The sequence below is a fragment of the Catharus ustulatus genome, chromosome 8, assembly GCF_009819885.2.
Source record: "Catharus ustulatus isolate bCatUst1 chromosome 8, bCatUst1.pri.v2, whole genome shotgun sequence".
In the NCBI taxonomy this organism is placed as follows: domain Eukaryota; kingdom Metazoa; phylum Chordata; class Aves; order Passeriformes; family Turdidae; genus Catharus; species Catharus ustulatus.
Window position 1 is genome coordinate 10,054,532 of NC_046228.1, and position 17,505 is coordinate 10,072,036.

Here is a 17,505-nt window from a genome sequence, read left to right on the forward strand (position 1 = left end):
CCCTTTCTAACTGAACTCACCCAGCAATGACTCCTTGGTCTGTAGAGATGTGCAAAGCCTTCCCACAGTGGGTCTGACTGGAAAAGTCTTGCTCTCACCTAGACTGAAAGGTGCTGTTACTTCCCAAAGAGATATTATCCATGAAGAATATGAGTGATGCTGCATTTTACACCTTACCAGTCTGACTGACCTGCTGAAACTGGTATTTCCTGGGGTGATGGATACTATTTTGTAAAGTTATCCACCACTCTGGGATAGGAAAGAGGTTTTGTATTTTCCCATCAAGCCTTCCAGGAGGAGATCCAAAACAATTGTTTTGAGAAATATTTTTGAAAGGGGATTAAATGAAAAGAATTTCCTAATCTTAGCTGAATGGAGCATTAGCAAGAGCACTGGTAGCCCAAGTCATGGCCTAGGCCTGTGTACATTTTGACTAGCAACCACAATATTGAAACCACCATAAAATTTTAATTTCCGTCATGGCTTCCTTCTGCTTTGCTGCAACATTAATGCTGCAAAATTAATCCTTGCTGAAGCTGTATCCTTGCTGTATTAAAATAAAGCTTCATCTCATATCTGCAGCACAGCAGTCTGCAAGCCAAGATGTTGGATGACTTGCTAAAGGCCAAACTACCCAGCTCAGCCCACCAATTCTCCAGGCCTCACTGAGGTACTACAAACCAAGCAGCTGATTTTTTCCAATGTGATAAAAATAAATTGCTACCCACAGCTTTTACAGCATGGTTAACGTTGAAGATCTTCCCCAAAAGAAATGACATTTTACACCTTTGACCTGCATCAGCCAGGCCAGCAGCACTGTGTGACTCAACTGTTCAGCTGTACGAGCCCACAGGTCGAAGGACACATCCACCCTTCTCAGAGGCTGCTCAGCAATCCCCAATCCTTGACATTTTTGAAGGGATCTCAACAGATACATGTTGTGAGACAATTTTAGTTGTAGCAGCACCTCAAACAGAACCCCTCCATCGAAGGTGTTGAGTACAACAGCCACAGTATCAACACCCACAGAGTCCCTGCTCCTGCCTCTGCCTCACAACTAAATGGATCAGTCCTCTTTGCAGGAGAAAATGAGCAGAGAAGCAGAGGCCAGTGCTGGTGTATTATTCCCAGTTAAACAACCTGCCATTCAGTAAAAGGAAAACATTTTCTTTGCAGACACCACTCTCCTGTATTCATCCTCCCAAAGGTCACTCAGATTTGTTGGCACATTTCAAGAAGATGACAGCACATCAGTGTTTTCTAGGTATTTTGCACAGACTGGGGAACAGAGGGGCAGAAGGACACACTCCTCTTCCCTGAGGGTCCCACAGGACAATTCAGAGATTGCATTGCTGATGCAGAGGATTTTCAGTCACTATCAAGTCACGGAATTTCTCACTCCCTGGACAATGTGTCCATGGGAGAAAGCTCCAGGAAAAAACATAGGACTTCATTCTGCTTTTACATGATTTTTCATTATTATCACCTATCTAACCTCAGAACAAAGTCCTGTTTTTTACCATTCTCTTCCAGGAAGTGACCCTGATTTCTCTCTCCACTGATTCATGTTTGGTGTCAGAAAAAATGCCACAGGAAAAGCTTTTGATCCAGGTGGGGAGGAAACAGAGCGACTATGTCCAGTTAGAGCACCCAATGGATTCCACTTCCACTGAAGCCAAATATTTCATCCATTCCAACAGGGCAACACAACAAACAGGGAACAGCAATTACAAGAGAACAAAGCAGAAATGCAGGAGACTGGAGCTCACAAGCAGATGGTAGCAAACAAGCAAACAAACAGACAAAAGGAAAACACAATCACAAACCCCAGAAAATGATAAGTCTGTCTAGTTAACCTCCTTTCTATTGACCTACAGATTTCTTGAGACAGACAGATGTGAGACCACCTTCGTCACTGACATGCTGCTAATGGAACGGACATTAAAATGACCTTCAAGTGACAACTCAGCACAGGATAACCGTGACAAATGCAGCCAGATAGTCATCTCCACCTTGTCTGCAGACACGAGATGACATTCCATAATACACTTGTGTCAAAAGAAGGAAAATGCTGGATGGTCTTTTTAATGGGTTTGTCTGTAGCAAAGAGACCCACCAGGGATCTGATTTACAGAGGGAGGATTTGACAGAATGAGCTTATGAGGGAGCTGTGCATGAGTGTGCATGTGTGCCTGCTGCATGGGAAGGCTGCCTCAGGAAAGCACATCCAATTCTGCTTTTACAGAAAAGTCACCACATTCTCGTAAAATTACACCAACTTCTCTAAAAATTGGTCACTTTGAACACTGCAGCGTAAGAGACCAGACCAGCAAAGGGAGATTTGAGGAGGATGGCAGCTGTGTGAGGTGAGAAAAAGCAGAGTCCACAAAGCAGAAATAAAGCAGAGCAGGACAACTTTGAAAGGCCAGATAAAGGCTTCCATTATGAAAACTCTAGCTGAAATCGTCTAGGATCTGCTGCAAAGAACCCACCAGCACCAGAGTAACCAACCCCAAGTCTCTGGAGTTATGAGAACGGCTCTTACTTTTGTTTTCTTCCTGCACCTCCCCCTGGCTGGACCATTGCTGCTGGCTGAGCAGTCAGGCAGGTGGCTGGTGATGGAAATTCATCCCCTGTGACATTTTTCCCATTTACTTGCACTTGAGATCAGGACCCCTTTGAGACCACACCACTAGAAAAGGTCGGAGATACCAAGCTACCCCAGAGCATACAAACAAACATTTCAAATGCATTTATTCCAACCATAGACATGTCTCTGTTTTATACCAACTAGGAGAACGTGGCCATTCTCCATCCCCTGAACTTCAGTGCTTCTCACCTGTGGTATTGCTTTCCCAAGTGGGCATTTAGCACAAACAGGAATAACAGGAAAGAGAAGATACTGGGACAGCTACAGAAAAGGGCTCATAAATAAATAAATCCCACTGGTGTCCAACTGCTCAGCACCAGCACTGCCTGTGGTCCACACTTCCAAGGAGAATAATAATGAATAAATAAATAAGGCCATGCTAGAAATGAAGTTTCCTACTTTTCAGCACTCTACAGACTGTTCCAAGCCTCATGTCATCCAGAGATCATACAGACCCCAAACATAAATCCAAGCAGCATTTCTTCTTTCAAAGCCCTTGGGCTCCATTTGTAACCTAGAGCTTAATTCACTCTGTGGCAGATTCTTGCTCCTCCCAGAAAGAAGAACAGATGGACTGAGACACTGGATTACATGCACACAAGTGAAAATACATTTAACAACTGCAATCAGATGCAAACTTAGTAAGCAAATTAATTAAAAAAAAAAAAACTAGACTGAAGAGAAATCATTCATTGCAGCCATGGAAAGATTATTTCTCTACTCAAGCACGTGTGTTGTGTCTCTTACAGGGAATGACACATTTTGGAGAGTGGGGGAAAACATCAGAGTATTTAAACACAGGCAACTTATCACAGTGCAAAAGTCTACATGAGACTCACTCAGGATGTCACCATGGGCCCAAAGGGCACAAGAAGAACAGCAGTTGGCTGAAGTGACAGGAATGACCAGGATGGAAGAACACAACTCATTTCAGATACAGAAATGTTTAATGGCGTTAAAGTGCTACTTTAATGGGGACCATATGCTAACATTTAAACACAATTCCACTGCACTGCTAAATATGGTTGTCTTTAATTTTTCACTTTATTTTACCTTTTTTTACCCAACCCTATCTAAAACAATAAAATAAAATCTAAAGGACTGAAATTAACAACCCATTCAAATCAGCAATAAGTTATGAATTTTATAAAGCATTTTTTTCCTCTTTTTTTTTCTTAGTAATGAGGGATAATTAAATTACTTAAGGATATACAAAGTTTCAAACAATGCCATAGGTGAAGACTCTATTAAGGTTTTTAAAACTTGGAAAACAAAATAATCCTGGCCATTAAAAAGACAAAAATAAAAAAAGCAAAGCCCTCAAAGTGCAGGTTAGAATGCTTGTCTTGGAGAAAATTAGAAAACATTTGCTATAACAGCTCTTAACAGCACCTGCACAGAGAAGATGGCAAGGCCCTTGGGAACAGGACGTGCAGTCAAAACGTTACATTAACATGAGAGACGTGCTGAGCTTAACTAGGTTAACTACTGGACTGGAACTTCAAAAGTCAGCAAAGGGAATGATTCTAAAAAGAAAACTGAAGAAACCCCCAACAAACCTGGTCTCTTCCAGCTTAGCACAGCCTTCATTCATTGTGTGCATGGCAAAAAAAGGATCTTTGCATTTCATTGGGTCAAGTGCTTCATCAAAACAGAGATCTTTTCATGGCATAAATTCATATAAAAGACATCTAAGGTTTCATATGGACAAGCTCTAAAAAGATGCATCAGACTTGGGGTGTTTTCCCTCCCAACACATTTACAAATGTTTTATCAAAAAATCGCTTCAAATAAAAAGGTCATAGTGGCTCAGTATCTGGGCATGACTGTCTGCTGTGTCAGCTCTCAGTGCTGGTTTCGTTCTGCCCTCAGCTGGCCGTGTGCCTGCAAGGGGCACACATCTACCAGGGACCTGCTGGCGCTGGCACAGCCCCGGGCGCGACAGCCCACCCTGTGCTGGTAGGTTACAGGTGTGTACCTCTCGCTTCAGCCACGCTTCAGAGGTACTCACTCTTTAAATGATGTCCAACAGAAAGCTGAGTTGAATGGTGTTCTCTCCCCTGAACATCGCTGCCCTTCTCCCTCTGGGCACAGAATGAGACCTTAATCATTATTGTCACTGTTATTCCTAGGCTATGTAAGCCTTCTTAGATTTCCTAGTACATTATGACAGCATTAGATTGTGATAAACTGTAGGATACAGTCCTTTTAGGACCACAAAAGCTCTTCAGAAGGGCCTAAATTAGCTTGTTCAACCTGAATGCAGTGTAAGAAATTTTGACATTTCTCAGATTTCATGACAGAAATACAGGGATGAGTCTCTAGTATCCTCTTTCAAACAATTTCAAATAAATTCAAAACAAAGTGTTTCATCATTAAGGTCTAGATCCAGGTCCCACAGAAACAAACAGATTTCAGTGACTGCAAAGGGACTAGTGTTTGGCCTAACTTTTTGCCAGCAGAAATTGGGATTGGTAACATGACCAAATGAACAAATGTGGGTTTCTGGGGAGGCTTCCTTTTCCCAAAAAGCTTTATATACAGGTCTCTCCAGGCCTAGCTGTCAACATGTCAATTCTGAAAGAGGATACTGGCATCTAGGACCCAGTTTGATCACCCCAGTGAAATCATTCACCCTGCACTGTTGTCTCACTTGGTTCTAGGAAGCAAACGAAAGCTTGACACTGGCGCTGGAGTAACCCTCATCACTCCCAATACTCTGCAAGCTGCTGTGATCATCAATGTCACTGATGCTGGTTGTGCTGATATTGTCCACTTCTCCATGGGAGAACTCTGTGCTTTCAACGTCCACTTCAATCTCTTCTAGAAAGGGAAATGAGAGAAAAGCACACGGGTTAGCACTACACACCCAACTGCCCCCTTCATCCCACAGAGCTCCTGGGACTGCCCCAACACACGGAATGAAGTGGCCATCTGGCAGGAAGACTTTAAGTGTTCCCTCTGGAATGGAGTGGGTTGTGGTCATGATTTATAAAAGGACTAATACCAGCTTGGAGTTCTTTGTAGGGATTTGGCAAAGGGGTTTCACTCCTCCACATGCCAGCCACACCGTCAGCATGGCTGAGCCACCCCACACACTGAGCTTGTCCTACTCCCTCTTTCTTTGGATCTTTAATATCCCAGTGTTAGAAAAAAAGAAGAAACAGATAAATTTGAGTGCAAGAAAGAAAATGGAGCATGAAGTCAAACATGCTAGTTGCTTGACACTATATTGCCAAAGCCAGGACCACACACAATTACAATGCATTGCCATGGGAATCTGGGTTAGTCTCACACATGCTCAGTGGATTTTGGAACAGACATCTTGTTTTTAAGAAAGACTTAAAAAGCAAAGGTCTAATTAACCAGGTATCTTGATTCCCATATTGTTCAGGAATTTTCCAAAGAATTTTTATTTTAAACTACAGACTTACTCCCAAACTATGAAGCATCTTTTCATCTGTCAGTAAATACCAAATCATCTATTGTGCTTAATGTTCTCTCCACTACAGGGATATTTTTAAAAAGGAAGTTATCTTACGTCAGTTAGCCATTCAGGTATCTCTAGCCAGTTTTGACTGAGGAGATGACTCTATGGGAAGTTTGGTAGGGGAGGATGGGGGTAGGTGTGTGAAACATAGGTTCCAGTCTCATTAATAATATCTTCTTACATTTTCCTCTTTGTGTTGCCAAGAAATTCAGCAGATCAAAAATCACAATGAGCATCATAACTTTACCATCACTTTCAATGCCACAGAAATCAGATCAAATTGACAGCAACAACAATTCTCCCATGCAGAAATACTAAACTATCCATATGTATGTGTGTGTATGTGCCTGTGTGTGAGCAGAATCAGCAACCTAAACGTCAAAGGCCAGGAGAAGGGGAAGCTGAGAGATAAATGGATGAATCCCATTCCCTCACTTCAGAGTCCTGACCATTCCATGCTGGTTCAGCAAACCCACCTCGCTCCGAGTCCGAGTGATCCGAGGAAATGGTAGATCCAATGCTGTCCATTCGTATTCGCTCTATCTCCTGAGGACCCTGTAGTTGTTCCAGTCTTCTCTTGAGGAATCTTTGTTCTCGTTCCAGGTTCTCAAGCTGGTGTTGGCTTCTCCTCTCAGCCTCTTCAAGTTTCTGACATGATCAAATATAACTCAATAATTAGTTTTATCCTTTTCTCCTTCCCTCTCACCTCCATTGCCCTGCCACTTGCCTTGCTTACACCTTCCCAGTCCCAGAAGGATTCAAGCTGCAAGTGCCCTGAACCAAGCTGCCTCGCAGTCTCCAAGCACAATGCCTTCTTCCCACGTCTTTCCAGCTCTCAGGTCCTGATAAATCATACCCATTAGTATAAAGAGTCTCTGAGGACAGAGCCTCTCCAGGGGAAACGCTGTGAATTGCAGCAGTTTGTGGGTCATTCCACCCGGGCTCTGACACCTGCATTACCTCCTCTGCCCACGCAGGGGCCTCACACCCCCGAGCCAAGCCACTCCAGGGCTTGTTACAAGCTGCTCCAACATAAAAACGTGCCCTGGGAGCTCTGTGCTCCTTACTGCCTGGTTTAGAAGGATTTCTCAGAAACAGTTTTCTATTCAGTGAGTGATTTACATAACCTACTACAGATTTCTTTGATCACAGCTGGGAAATCTACCAGGGCACTGTTCTTTGTTTCCTACAACAAGTACATTGCATAAGGAGGAGTCATTTCAGGCTAACTCTCTCCCTTTGGCAGCACTTTTCCTCTCTCATCACCAATCTGCCCTCTCTATATCCTGACCTGCAACGAAGTATTTCAGACTCTCCCAGATACTGACAATGCTGCATTTTCTTTTAAGTCTCACTTTGCCAAAAGTGGAGCTAGAAGAGCACTGGGCTAGCTGGAAGGCTCACACAAGGAGCTCCAGCGAGCCAAACCTGTCTCACACTCTTGTGGCTTGTGCTAATGCTTCGGCAGAGGAAACTTAGAAAAGAGCTGCATTTCCCATCAAAATGCAGTCACTCAACAGCAGGTATGTCTTTCTTTAAAGAGATGCAGCTGTCAACAAATAATCACAATACAGAACAAGATCCTTGCTCTTCAAATCTATAATTTTTGTAGTTATGGAGTTTATGATGGACTCTTACAACAATGTGGCTTGTGGCAATGACAAATGGCTAACCAATGGGGCAAGGCTTGCTTGCTCTTTTTATTCATTTATTTATTAACAGTGTCACGTTTCCTTCAACAGAGTTAACTCTGGGCAGCAAGGATAAGTAACTGCACTGCACTTCCCAAGAGGCCAGGCTGAAGGGAGCAGGGGAAGGCAGCTCTTACCTTGATATGTGCTTTGGCTTTGTTGAGCAGCCCAAGCGTGGTGTGCCGGGTGCAGTCTGGTCCGAGCGGTATCAGAACTTTTAAGCGTTCTAGACACAGGCGGAGGTGAGCTCGGCTGCAAGGGGAGAACAGGAGGATTACAGCTATGCTTTCTGCAAGGAAATGTCATTTCTTTCACTTCTGCCCCCCACGAGGCAGTTTTCAGGTTTCCCTGTTTCCATGCATCACAAGGTTCCCCCAGGTACCAGCACAGACTGCTGCTAAACTATTTACACTTCAAACATCAGCTGCTCACCAATACTTGCATTATTGCTAACCTTTGACAGACACTGTTTATTTTCTTGCCATCTGAACTGATAATCTGACTCATCTGGATGAACTTTGTGCAGGGGCAAAGGCACATAGGAAAATGGTACAAGTATCATGGATTTCCACTCTCTCTGAGCTATTTGTTGTCTGTTTTGCTGAGAAGAACTTTCATGAAAGCAGTTTTGAATGACTCCTACCCCCTGCATGCTTGTTCATTGCTAGCTCAGGGACATTTGCTATGAACTGACCTGGACACCTTTTTATATGAAATTAAGATCATCAATGAAAAAAATGGCCAATTCAGAACACTGAAACAATCCCTGGTGGCAATTAAAGGACTGAGAGGGATAATAGCTCCTAAGAACTGCACTCTTACTCCTTCCTGGGCCCAGGTCTGAAATGCTGCTAGGGGTGCAAGGTCTGTGGGAATGAGAGAACCCAAGACCTTCCCCCAGGCAGACTTCTGACCTTGGCTCACATCTACAAAGACAGGCTCCAGCACAACAGCACTGCTGGTGATATGATCCATTTTCTGCAGAATGGCAACATGTTCTGGGATAAATAGTTCAGGAAGCAGTGGCAACACACATCGTCCTCAGGCTGCAGAGGAAAACTGTTCCCACTGTCTCTCCTCGGGATCACGTATGCAGGGATGAACAGCAGATTTATGGAAAACTATCGAGTGTGGGTTGCCTTTTTCCCCTCCCTCTCTCTTTCCCAGACATTAATGATTTATGTTCAAAGTTGTCATCCCAATCAATAACACAATGACATCAGCTCTACCATTCACATGCAAGAAACACCAGTGCAAAAGGCTCTTGAAAGCCTATCCCAGCCCCTGCTCATGCACAAAGAAACTGAATCTAGGCTGATCCATCTCATTGAAGAGGAAGAAAAAAAAAAAGAAAAAAAAAGAGCATGGACAGTTCATTTCCATTTGTTTTTCAAATGCACTATTGCACCCAGTTTGAAAGGGGTGGGGGAGAGGAGTCTGTAATCAGGCAATTATGTCAGTGACAAGCAAGGATGATTAAGGGTGGAAGGGTCAGGGGTTTTGCTGATGAACTGTCAGCACAGGGGAGTGTTCACTGGTCATGCTGTAGCTGTGAGATCCTCACAGTTTCTACCATAAATCTCTTTACTAAGGGTTCATCATTCTGTCTCAATAACAGTCACAGGGCTGCAGATGACCAGCAAGAGCCTTGAAGAAAACGTGTTTTCCATTAAACATTAACAAATACAGGGGTGGGGAAAGGGAAATCATAATCCAAAAATCAAACTGAAAGAACAGTAATCACATCAATCTCATCTCTTACTTCTCAGCTTGCTCTAGGGCAAACCCCATTATCATTAAACCCATATGGTAGACATGGTTTTGTATTTCTTGTTTTTTGCCTGGAAGTCAGTTTTCAACACAGAGCTTGGTCAGGAGTGTGCACCCACTACAGGTGTTTGCCCTGTGTCCCATGATGACTGAAAGGGTAAGCAATGATAAAGTATTGCTGGTTCACACTGGCACTACAGTTCATGTCATCCCTTGGGAGACTGGACACTGACTTCTTGCACAGAAATGAAGAGTAGCAGGATCTTGTGGGGTTTGAACATTCTGGGGTTTGAAACCTATTTCTAGATATGCCACAGAACTCCTGAATGGCCACACAGTCAAGTCACTGAGTCAGCTGTCAGAGCACGGGCATCAAGCTGCAGCACAGAGCAGCATGTGTCTCCTCACAGAACAAGTACAAGCTCCAGCCACACACTTCACCTATGGATCAGCCCAAGTTAAAAGCACAGCCTGAGCAGAGCTCAGATCTGAGGGCTCTACCTAACAACAATCTGCTACACAGCATCTGCTGCAGGTAGGTACCATAGACTGGGAGGCAGCTCCCAGCCCATGGTGAAAATCAAATTATTTGTGTAACAGGGAAAAAAAATTTGGGGAATCAACATCTAACCAGTCCAGTCCTGAATGCAGAGAGAAATGGACAACACATCTCTAGCCTGAACTTTGGGTTGATTCTCAGCACTGTGTTTTACCAGGAACGGGGAAGGTGCTGCACCAGGAACTGCAATTCCTGGAACCAGAGATCAGCTTCAGACAGGAGCAAGCACTGGCTGGGTTGCTGAGACAGCAATCAAAAGGGTGGCACTCATCTGCCACGTCAAAAGCTGGGTTATGTGCAGGCTGAACAAGATGAACCCTGCTAAACACCAGAAAGCTACAGGCAAAGGGCAAGCCATGTAATAAAACCCCAGACACTTGAAAACCTTCCTGCTGTGCCCCAGGACAACAGTGGAGTGAAGGTTACTGCTCGTCCCAGGCTCATGCAGAACACTTTCGGAGAAGCCACTCCTGACCATGGCTCTGCTGGCTGCTGGCCAAAGGCTGTGGCCTGCAGCAGGGGTGATGGCCTGGGCTAGCACACCAGGCATCAGGAGGGGCCACCTGCCTGGGACATGAGTGTGGTATGAACTGATAAGCTCACAATGGCACATAGCATGGCTCAGGCTGCAAACACACTGCAGGGGAAGCTGGTGTTGGCTGAGCTAAGGCAGGTTTGGAAGAGGTTTGATCAAAGCCATCATTTCTGTGCTGTTGATGGTTTTCCCCCTGTTTTTGCACTCCAAACTGAGCCACACTGGGATAGGAAGGAGTAACCAAGCCTGTAAACTGTCCTGGCATGTGAGCACATTGCTTTCCTTCAGAGAGATCAAACTGAATAACTTCCCCAGCTGTTCCCCCTCTGCAGCGTTCAATACCTTCCTTACCTTTTTATTTTTAAAATCTCAGTCACAGTCCTTGACCTCTCTTAACTTCCAACAGCCCCAGCGGACCATGATGAGTTATTAAACCACAGAGCACACACTACAGGTCTGACACATTGATGGGTGCATCAGAAATAAAACTCTAGAGCCCTGGGAGGAGATGGAGTCACTGCTCACTGGACTGGATGTGGCACAGAGGGCTATGGTCTACCTGACAAAGTGGTGATTGGTCAAAGGTTGAACTCAGTGGTCTTGAAAGTCTTTTCCAACCTAAATGATTTTGTGATTCTTTGAAAGCCATCACAGAAGACTTAGCTAAAAGGCCATTTCAGAGAGAAAGCAATCACAAAGCCATTAATCTTTCTTACCAAGCCCTGGAGCTGCCTCTGGGCAGCTGTAATTCTCCAGGTCAGGCCATGATGTGAGTGTCTTTTCCCTTTGTTTACCTGGACTCTGTTGCAACGTGGCTTTGACAATGCTGCAGGCTCTTGTTTTCAATGAAAATACCAGCATTGTGCAGCCTCCAGACAGAGCCAGACGGCTTTCCATGTAAACCACTGGATTATGCCAATATTTGACGCATCTGCCAATATCTAGAAAAACAAGTCTAAAAGCCCATATTGTTATATAACAGAGAAACAAGGCAGGCTTGGTGCAAAGGGCTGCTGCCTCTTGCTCTCTTGGTCCTGAGGAAGACAGAGGATGACAAAAGGAGAATTCCAGTTTCAGCAGAGACCAAAGCTTTTGCATGCTAGCTGCAGGGGAGATGGGAGAAGCTGGAGCCCTTCCTCCTGCTAAACTGGGAGAAAATCAGGCTCTTGTAGCAGCATCCTGAGCACATGGTAGGTACTTGATGTGTTGAAGGAGAAATCTGTGAAGGATTTGAAAGAAGGGGGCTCTCCACTTTCCCAAGGGATCAGCCTGGTCCCCTCTTCTGCTCAGCCTGATGAAAGGGAAAACTGTTTGAGATTCCCACGTTGGGGGGCATCGGGATGGTGAAAAAAGGAGCAAAACACTTCAGAGGTTTCAGAAACTCAGAGCCAAACACAAGCCCTGTCCTAAAGAGCTGAGGATCACCCTTTATCTTGTTTCACCTGGGCACTCTGGCTGGACAGAGCCCCTCTGTTGCTTGTGCTTCCTCCCCTGTGTGGGGTCAGGAAGACACTAGAAGCAAGCTCCTCTGGGAGGAGGAGGGTAAGCAGGGCAAGGATGCCCTCTGTTTTCTGCCAGGAGCTGCAATGGGCCAGGAGACTGAAGCAAGGAAGGATGAGAAAGCCCAGCAGCCCCATAGCCCTGCCCAGCAGATCCACAAGCTGGCAAGTAGATGGCTGCATGTGGAGGAAGGGAGTGCTGGCCCTTGAAATGGCAGCCCCAGTGCTGCTCTCTGGGCACCTGCTCTTCTCCCTGCTTTCCCTTTGTGCCTGTGCAAGAGCTTCTGACTGTATTTGGATTATCTGGCTGTATCTGGATTATCTATTTCTACCCCCCAGCTCCCCTCCAAGCTCCTCTGTCCTGAGCCTGTATCAGAGGGGAGCCTGGCTCCTGCTCTGTGCATTCCCCCCCCCTTGCACTTGGCTCTGCCTGGCTGCAGAGGGCTGTAATTTCACAGCCTGCTCTCCTCTCCAGCTCCCAATGACATCACCCACTCTGATTATATAAAGCACAGGGAGGAAGCCTTTATTTATGCGTGCTTTTTGCTCACAGCTTCAGCTGTCTCAGTGTACAACACACATGCAAATCCCACTGCAGGAACTGGGCTTTCTATTGCCTGAATCAAAACTGCACTGCAGAAAAAGGTGTGGGTGCATAAAAAAGTCTCTGTTTCATTTCCCCATGCCTCTGAATATATTTTTGAGGAGTTTGGGTAGGAATCAACCTAGCACAACACTATGCACCATAGCAAGCTGGGCACAAAGCCACCAGCTTCCTCCCTGCCTGGGAAGTCCCTGGAGAGCTGAGGGACCTGTGCTGGCAGCTCCAAGCCTTGTGTCTGCTGGTAACTAAGTGGTTACACAGGGGCTGGAAAATCACCCTCCCTAACAATACCTGATGGGGTCCCTACAAGGGTCAGCCACTGGCAGCTTCCCTGGCTGGGCTCTGGTGGGCTCAAGCAGGTGACCCCACCACCTGCTCCATCCTCCTCTGGCCGATGCTGCAGACACGAGCCACCCCCGAATGCTAACACTGCCAGAGACAGCAGCCTCTTGGCCAGAAGTGGTTTGGGATCTGTGCAAAGTTCTTGCCAACTTCCACCATGGGCAGGAACGATGGGAACTGAGAAAAGAAACTTTCTCTGCTGAGGAGTCAGGCAAACTCATGCACACTCAGCTCTGGAGCAGCAGGTTTACCAGGCTCAGCACTATCTCCCATCAGACACTGCTGAGAGACTTTGCTGAATCAAGGCCTCAACATCTGCAAAACACACACACACACAGACACACAGACACACAGACACAAACTCTCTCCCCATCTTTAAAAGATCAAGCATCCCTCCCAGCAGGAAATGACCAACTCGCCTCCAGCAGCAGTTCAAAATGCTGAATTCTTAATTTTGTATGTTGAAGGAAGGGAGCATCTGAGGGAAAAGAAAAGCATTTCCCAGATATTTTTGTACTTATGCCTCCAGGTCTATAGGGCTTGAATTCAACAGTGGATTTAAGCATGTGCTCAACATTAGGAATATGCTCAAGTTCCACTGAGGCTAAGTCAGACACTTGATCTCTGTGAGATGTTAAGACAGTAGAACCAAACCAAAAGAACCAGAAAAAGGAGGATCCTAACATGGAAAAGGACATTATCATATGTCTCCTCTTCCCTCTAAGCCTTTTCAAAGTCGAATCTAATTTAACCCTGAAATTAGAAACCACCAACTTTGTTTGGATTTCAGAGCCTAACAGATTGACTAAAAAATTCAGGCGGGATCACTGGTTAAAGAAAGCAATTCCTGGAGAAACACATGTGACCCCACATCAATAATTCACTGTACGAGAATGATTTTGAGATAAAAGTAATGAGAAGCACATGTAAAAACCACAGGGCAGGGAAAATACGGTTTCCTTCTAAGAGCAATTCACAGGTCAAAGGCTGCTTATCTCCAAGAGCCATCATACGACTTGATGTTTTTTCCTTACTCTTGTCCCTGACCCCCAGCCCAGCCCTCTCAGTGAGGTATCCACTCCCTGCTTTACTGAGCACTTGTTTCCAGCGAGGAAAGAGGCTTTTCCAAGCCCCTGGAGGAGGCAGGAGCCCCTGCTGTCGCTGCTGCAGCATGTTATGCAACTGCTGCCAGCCCTCTGGCCAGGCAAGAACGCTGCAATAAACACACTCACAGCCGCTCACCCTGCTTCCACAGGGCACACACATGTTTCTGAGGGAAATCTGACTCACAGATACACAGCTAAAAGTTAATATTCTCCACCTGAGCTGTGAAATCACTCACAACAAGCCGTGCTTTTGGATTTTAAATTAGGTCTCTCCTCATGATTGTTTTCATGCGTTTGCTCCCAGCTGGAAGAGGATGTTTGCTTGTCTGACCCTGTTTCCAGTCAGTTTCTACCGATGGCACGTGGGAGTATTTGTATTCCAAATGCTAATAAAATGTGCCATGAAAATTAATTGAAAAAATTTAAATTTTTAGATATAAAGATTTACCATTCAAAATAAAGAAAGAAATGAAAATTTAAGACCGACAATAAAAAGACCTGACAACATACTATACATAGGAATTTAAAGGAACAAGAAAGCTCTACAAGCAACATTTTCAGCCTCATCCTTAACCATGCCAGGTCTGTCTGCAAAAGTTAGAGATGAACATGCACTCAACTATATTCTCAAATCAGGGGCAAGGAAAAACAAACTCAAATGATGAGATCTATGACCTAACAACAGTAAGAACAATAACAGAAGTAATAAAAAAACCCCAACCCCAACCCCAAGGCAGTGCAGTTTTTCAAAGTCACACAAATCAGTGCACCTCTGCCTGGTGACAAGCCATGTACCAGGCAGATAAGGGGTGGCACAGTGCATAAGAAGAGTCATGAGTCAAGCCCATAAGTGGAAACAAAATACAAACAACAATGTATTGATGTACTCCACAACTGCAGCGTTCTGTCCAAAGGCCACCTCAGTGACAAAACCCAAACCAAGTACCCTGGGAAAGGGAACATCCTACCAAGCAACTGAAATACTCAGGAAAAAAAATGGCCAGTTTTGGGGCACACAAACCCTTCTTCCCATCTGCAACAGAAGCTGCAAGCCTCAAGGTAAGCATAAAGCAGAGGGTTTTACCTGGAAACCCACTGCCCACACTCTCCACTGCACACTTGAAAGCCTCCATGCTACAAACCCTGTCTGTCCCTGAGCCCTGTGTGGCCTTGCACTGCAGTGTGAGCATATGGCCAAGTGCACCTTACACACAATTACCCCCAACTCTTCTAGATGGGAAGACTCATCACTGATGTCAACTTTGGAAGAGCTTCAGGTTCTTGGCAAACAGAAGCTGCAAGACCAACAAACATTTTGCCAAGTGATGTGTTACCACCACTGGTCCATTCCAACACTCCAGCTACTGCAGTATGGATAATGACATGCTCTCTCCACCTCTCACTGCATCACACAGCTGTCAGAATCTCTGCATTTCCTGGGAGCCTTCTAGGGATGAAACTGAATATTGTTGAGAGGGCTCTCGTAATTATATTATGATTTTGAAGGCAAATTAATTACTTCAAGGCTTTGAAAAAAGGATGGAGGGAGGGGACATCAGGCAGCCTCCAATCATTTGGTGAAATATGGGAGATCTGGCTGAAAGATTTGGATTCCCTGAAGTACAGGTGTCTCCTGGGCTGCAGTATGGAGTGCTAACTGACATCTTTAGCAGTATCTCCCAGTGGCTGATCAGTCTGCTCATATTGTGCAGATGCTAAGTGCAAATCACACTGTTCATTGGGTGCAGGGGTTGGCCCACATATGCTTTGAGTTAGGTGGACGTGTGAGAGAGCATCCACCTCTCAGGATTCAAAGCTACAGCACTGCAGATACAGCTGTGAACAAGACACTTCTGAAAACTTTGGAGTCCCACCTTCATCTCAGAGAGCACTTCAGGGAGCAGGACTGCTCTCATCTCACACTGAGTCTCTATTGCCTTCCTTTTCACTCTGTTCTCTGACAGCACTGGTTGCTCTGCTCTGCTATCACCAGCTGCCATCCTGCAGCCTGCCCAGGCTTTGTTTCTGTCCTCTTCTCTGACCCTCTCCTCGACTGGAAATTCTTTGGAACAAGTATACAGTTGCCAAATACAGACATTGAAACAGATTCCCTTGACTGCACTCAAAATTCCTAAATCAAATAGATCCCAAATAATTATACTAAAGAACACTATGATTCTGAAGCTGAAGTGATATATCCAGGACTATTTTTATTCACAGCATAACTTCTGGGCCTTTGAGGCCTATTCATTGCCCATCTTGAGGTTTTCTTCTTTGAATTATAGGGCTAGAAGACAGAAGCTTAATTTAAATGAATAAAACAATTTCTAAAAAAAGATACTACCTATAATCTCATAACTTCCAAAACTAGAAAAGGTAATGTCAAAAAACTTTTGAATACTGATCCTCATGGTAATAAAAATCATGGCATTTTTGGAAGGTGCCTCCTCCAGAATGAACTCACAGTCGCTCGGTAACATGACTGCTCATCCTTCCATAACCCCTTTGATCTTCTGAGGCACTGATGAGACAGGACTGCTTCAACTCAGTGGAAAAAGATCAAATGCAATAACCTGGGCTTCACAATGAGAAGGTGACGAGAGCAGCATAGGTGGCCATCTGCCCAGCACAGGAATGGAATCAATCAATGCCTGGCATTTTCTCTCACCCCTTCATTTTCATACAGATCTAACATTGACATCAGTGCCCATCCACCACTTTCTCTTCCCTACTTCCAGCTCCTCTATGCCATTCCTTGCAAGAACTTTGGACAGTTATTAAGAGACGTCAAAGAGCAACAGATGCTTTGGAGTAGATTTCCCCCTGAATTTATATATTGAGGATCTCCTTTTATCGATCTTGGACATCAGCCAGAAAGTATTTTAATCCCTGGTGAATATAATTAACTATATTTAACTGTAACACAAAAGACAATGTTACCAGCTAAACCCCTTTTAGGTTGAGCTGTGCTCACAACAACATGCTAAACCCAACAGCCACTGCAGATCACAAATGCTCTACATCATGTTCTCCTTCTGACTTAAAATCACAGCCCAGGAGCCACTGGTGTGGCCACACGCAGGTACCCCCTGCACAAGATCATTTACCAACAACTTTTCAATGTGCTGCCAAGCATGCAGGTATTGCAATTTCCTGCCCTGGCCATAAGATATGGTTACAATCATGCATTTGACTATCAGGGAACATGCAAAGTAAGCCATAAACATCAACACGCAACCCAGGCTGGTTAATTATAAAG

The 17,505-nt window shown here is 44.9% G+C and overlaps 1 protein-coding gene across 2 annotated transcripts in view; it reads right to left on the reverse strand.

The window, feature by feature from the left end:
• Positions 1-3,578: 3,578 nt before the first annotated feature.
• Positions 3,579-17,505, reverse strand: part of MXI1 (MAX interactor 1, dimerization protein) — a 55,390-nt gene continuing 41,463 nt past the window's right edge. For both annotated transcript variants that reach the window (XM_033065671.2, XM_033065672.2), the window contains exons 4-6: positions 7,969-8,083; positions 6,617-6,788; positions 3,579-5,473 (exon numbers count right to left, since the gene is read on the reverse strand). In XM_033065671.2, coding sequence (XP_032921562.1) covers positions 5,310-5,473; positions 6,617-6,788; positions 7,969-8,083 — 451 coding nt within the window. In that variant the 3' untranslated portion in view covers positions 3,579-5,309. The remainder of the gene's footprint in view (positions 5,474-6,616; positions 6,789-7,968; positions 8,084-17,505) is intronic.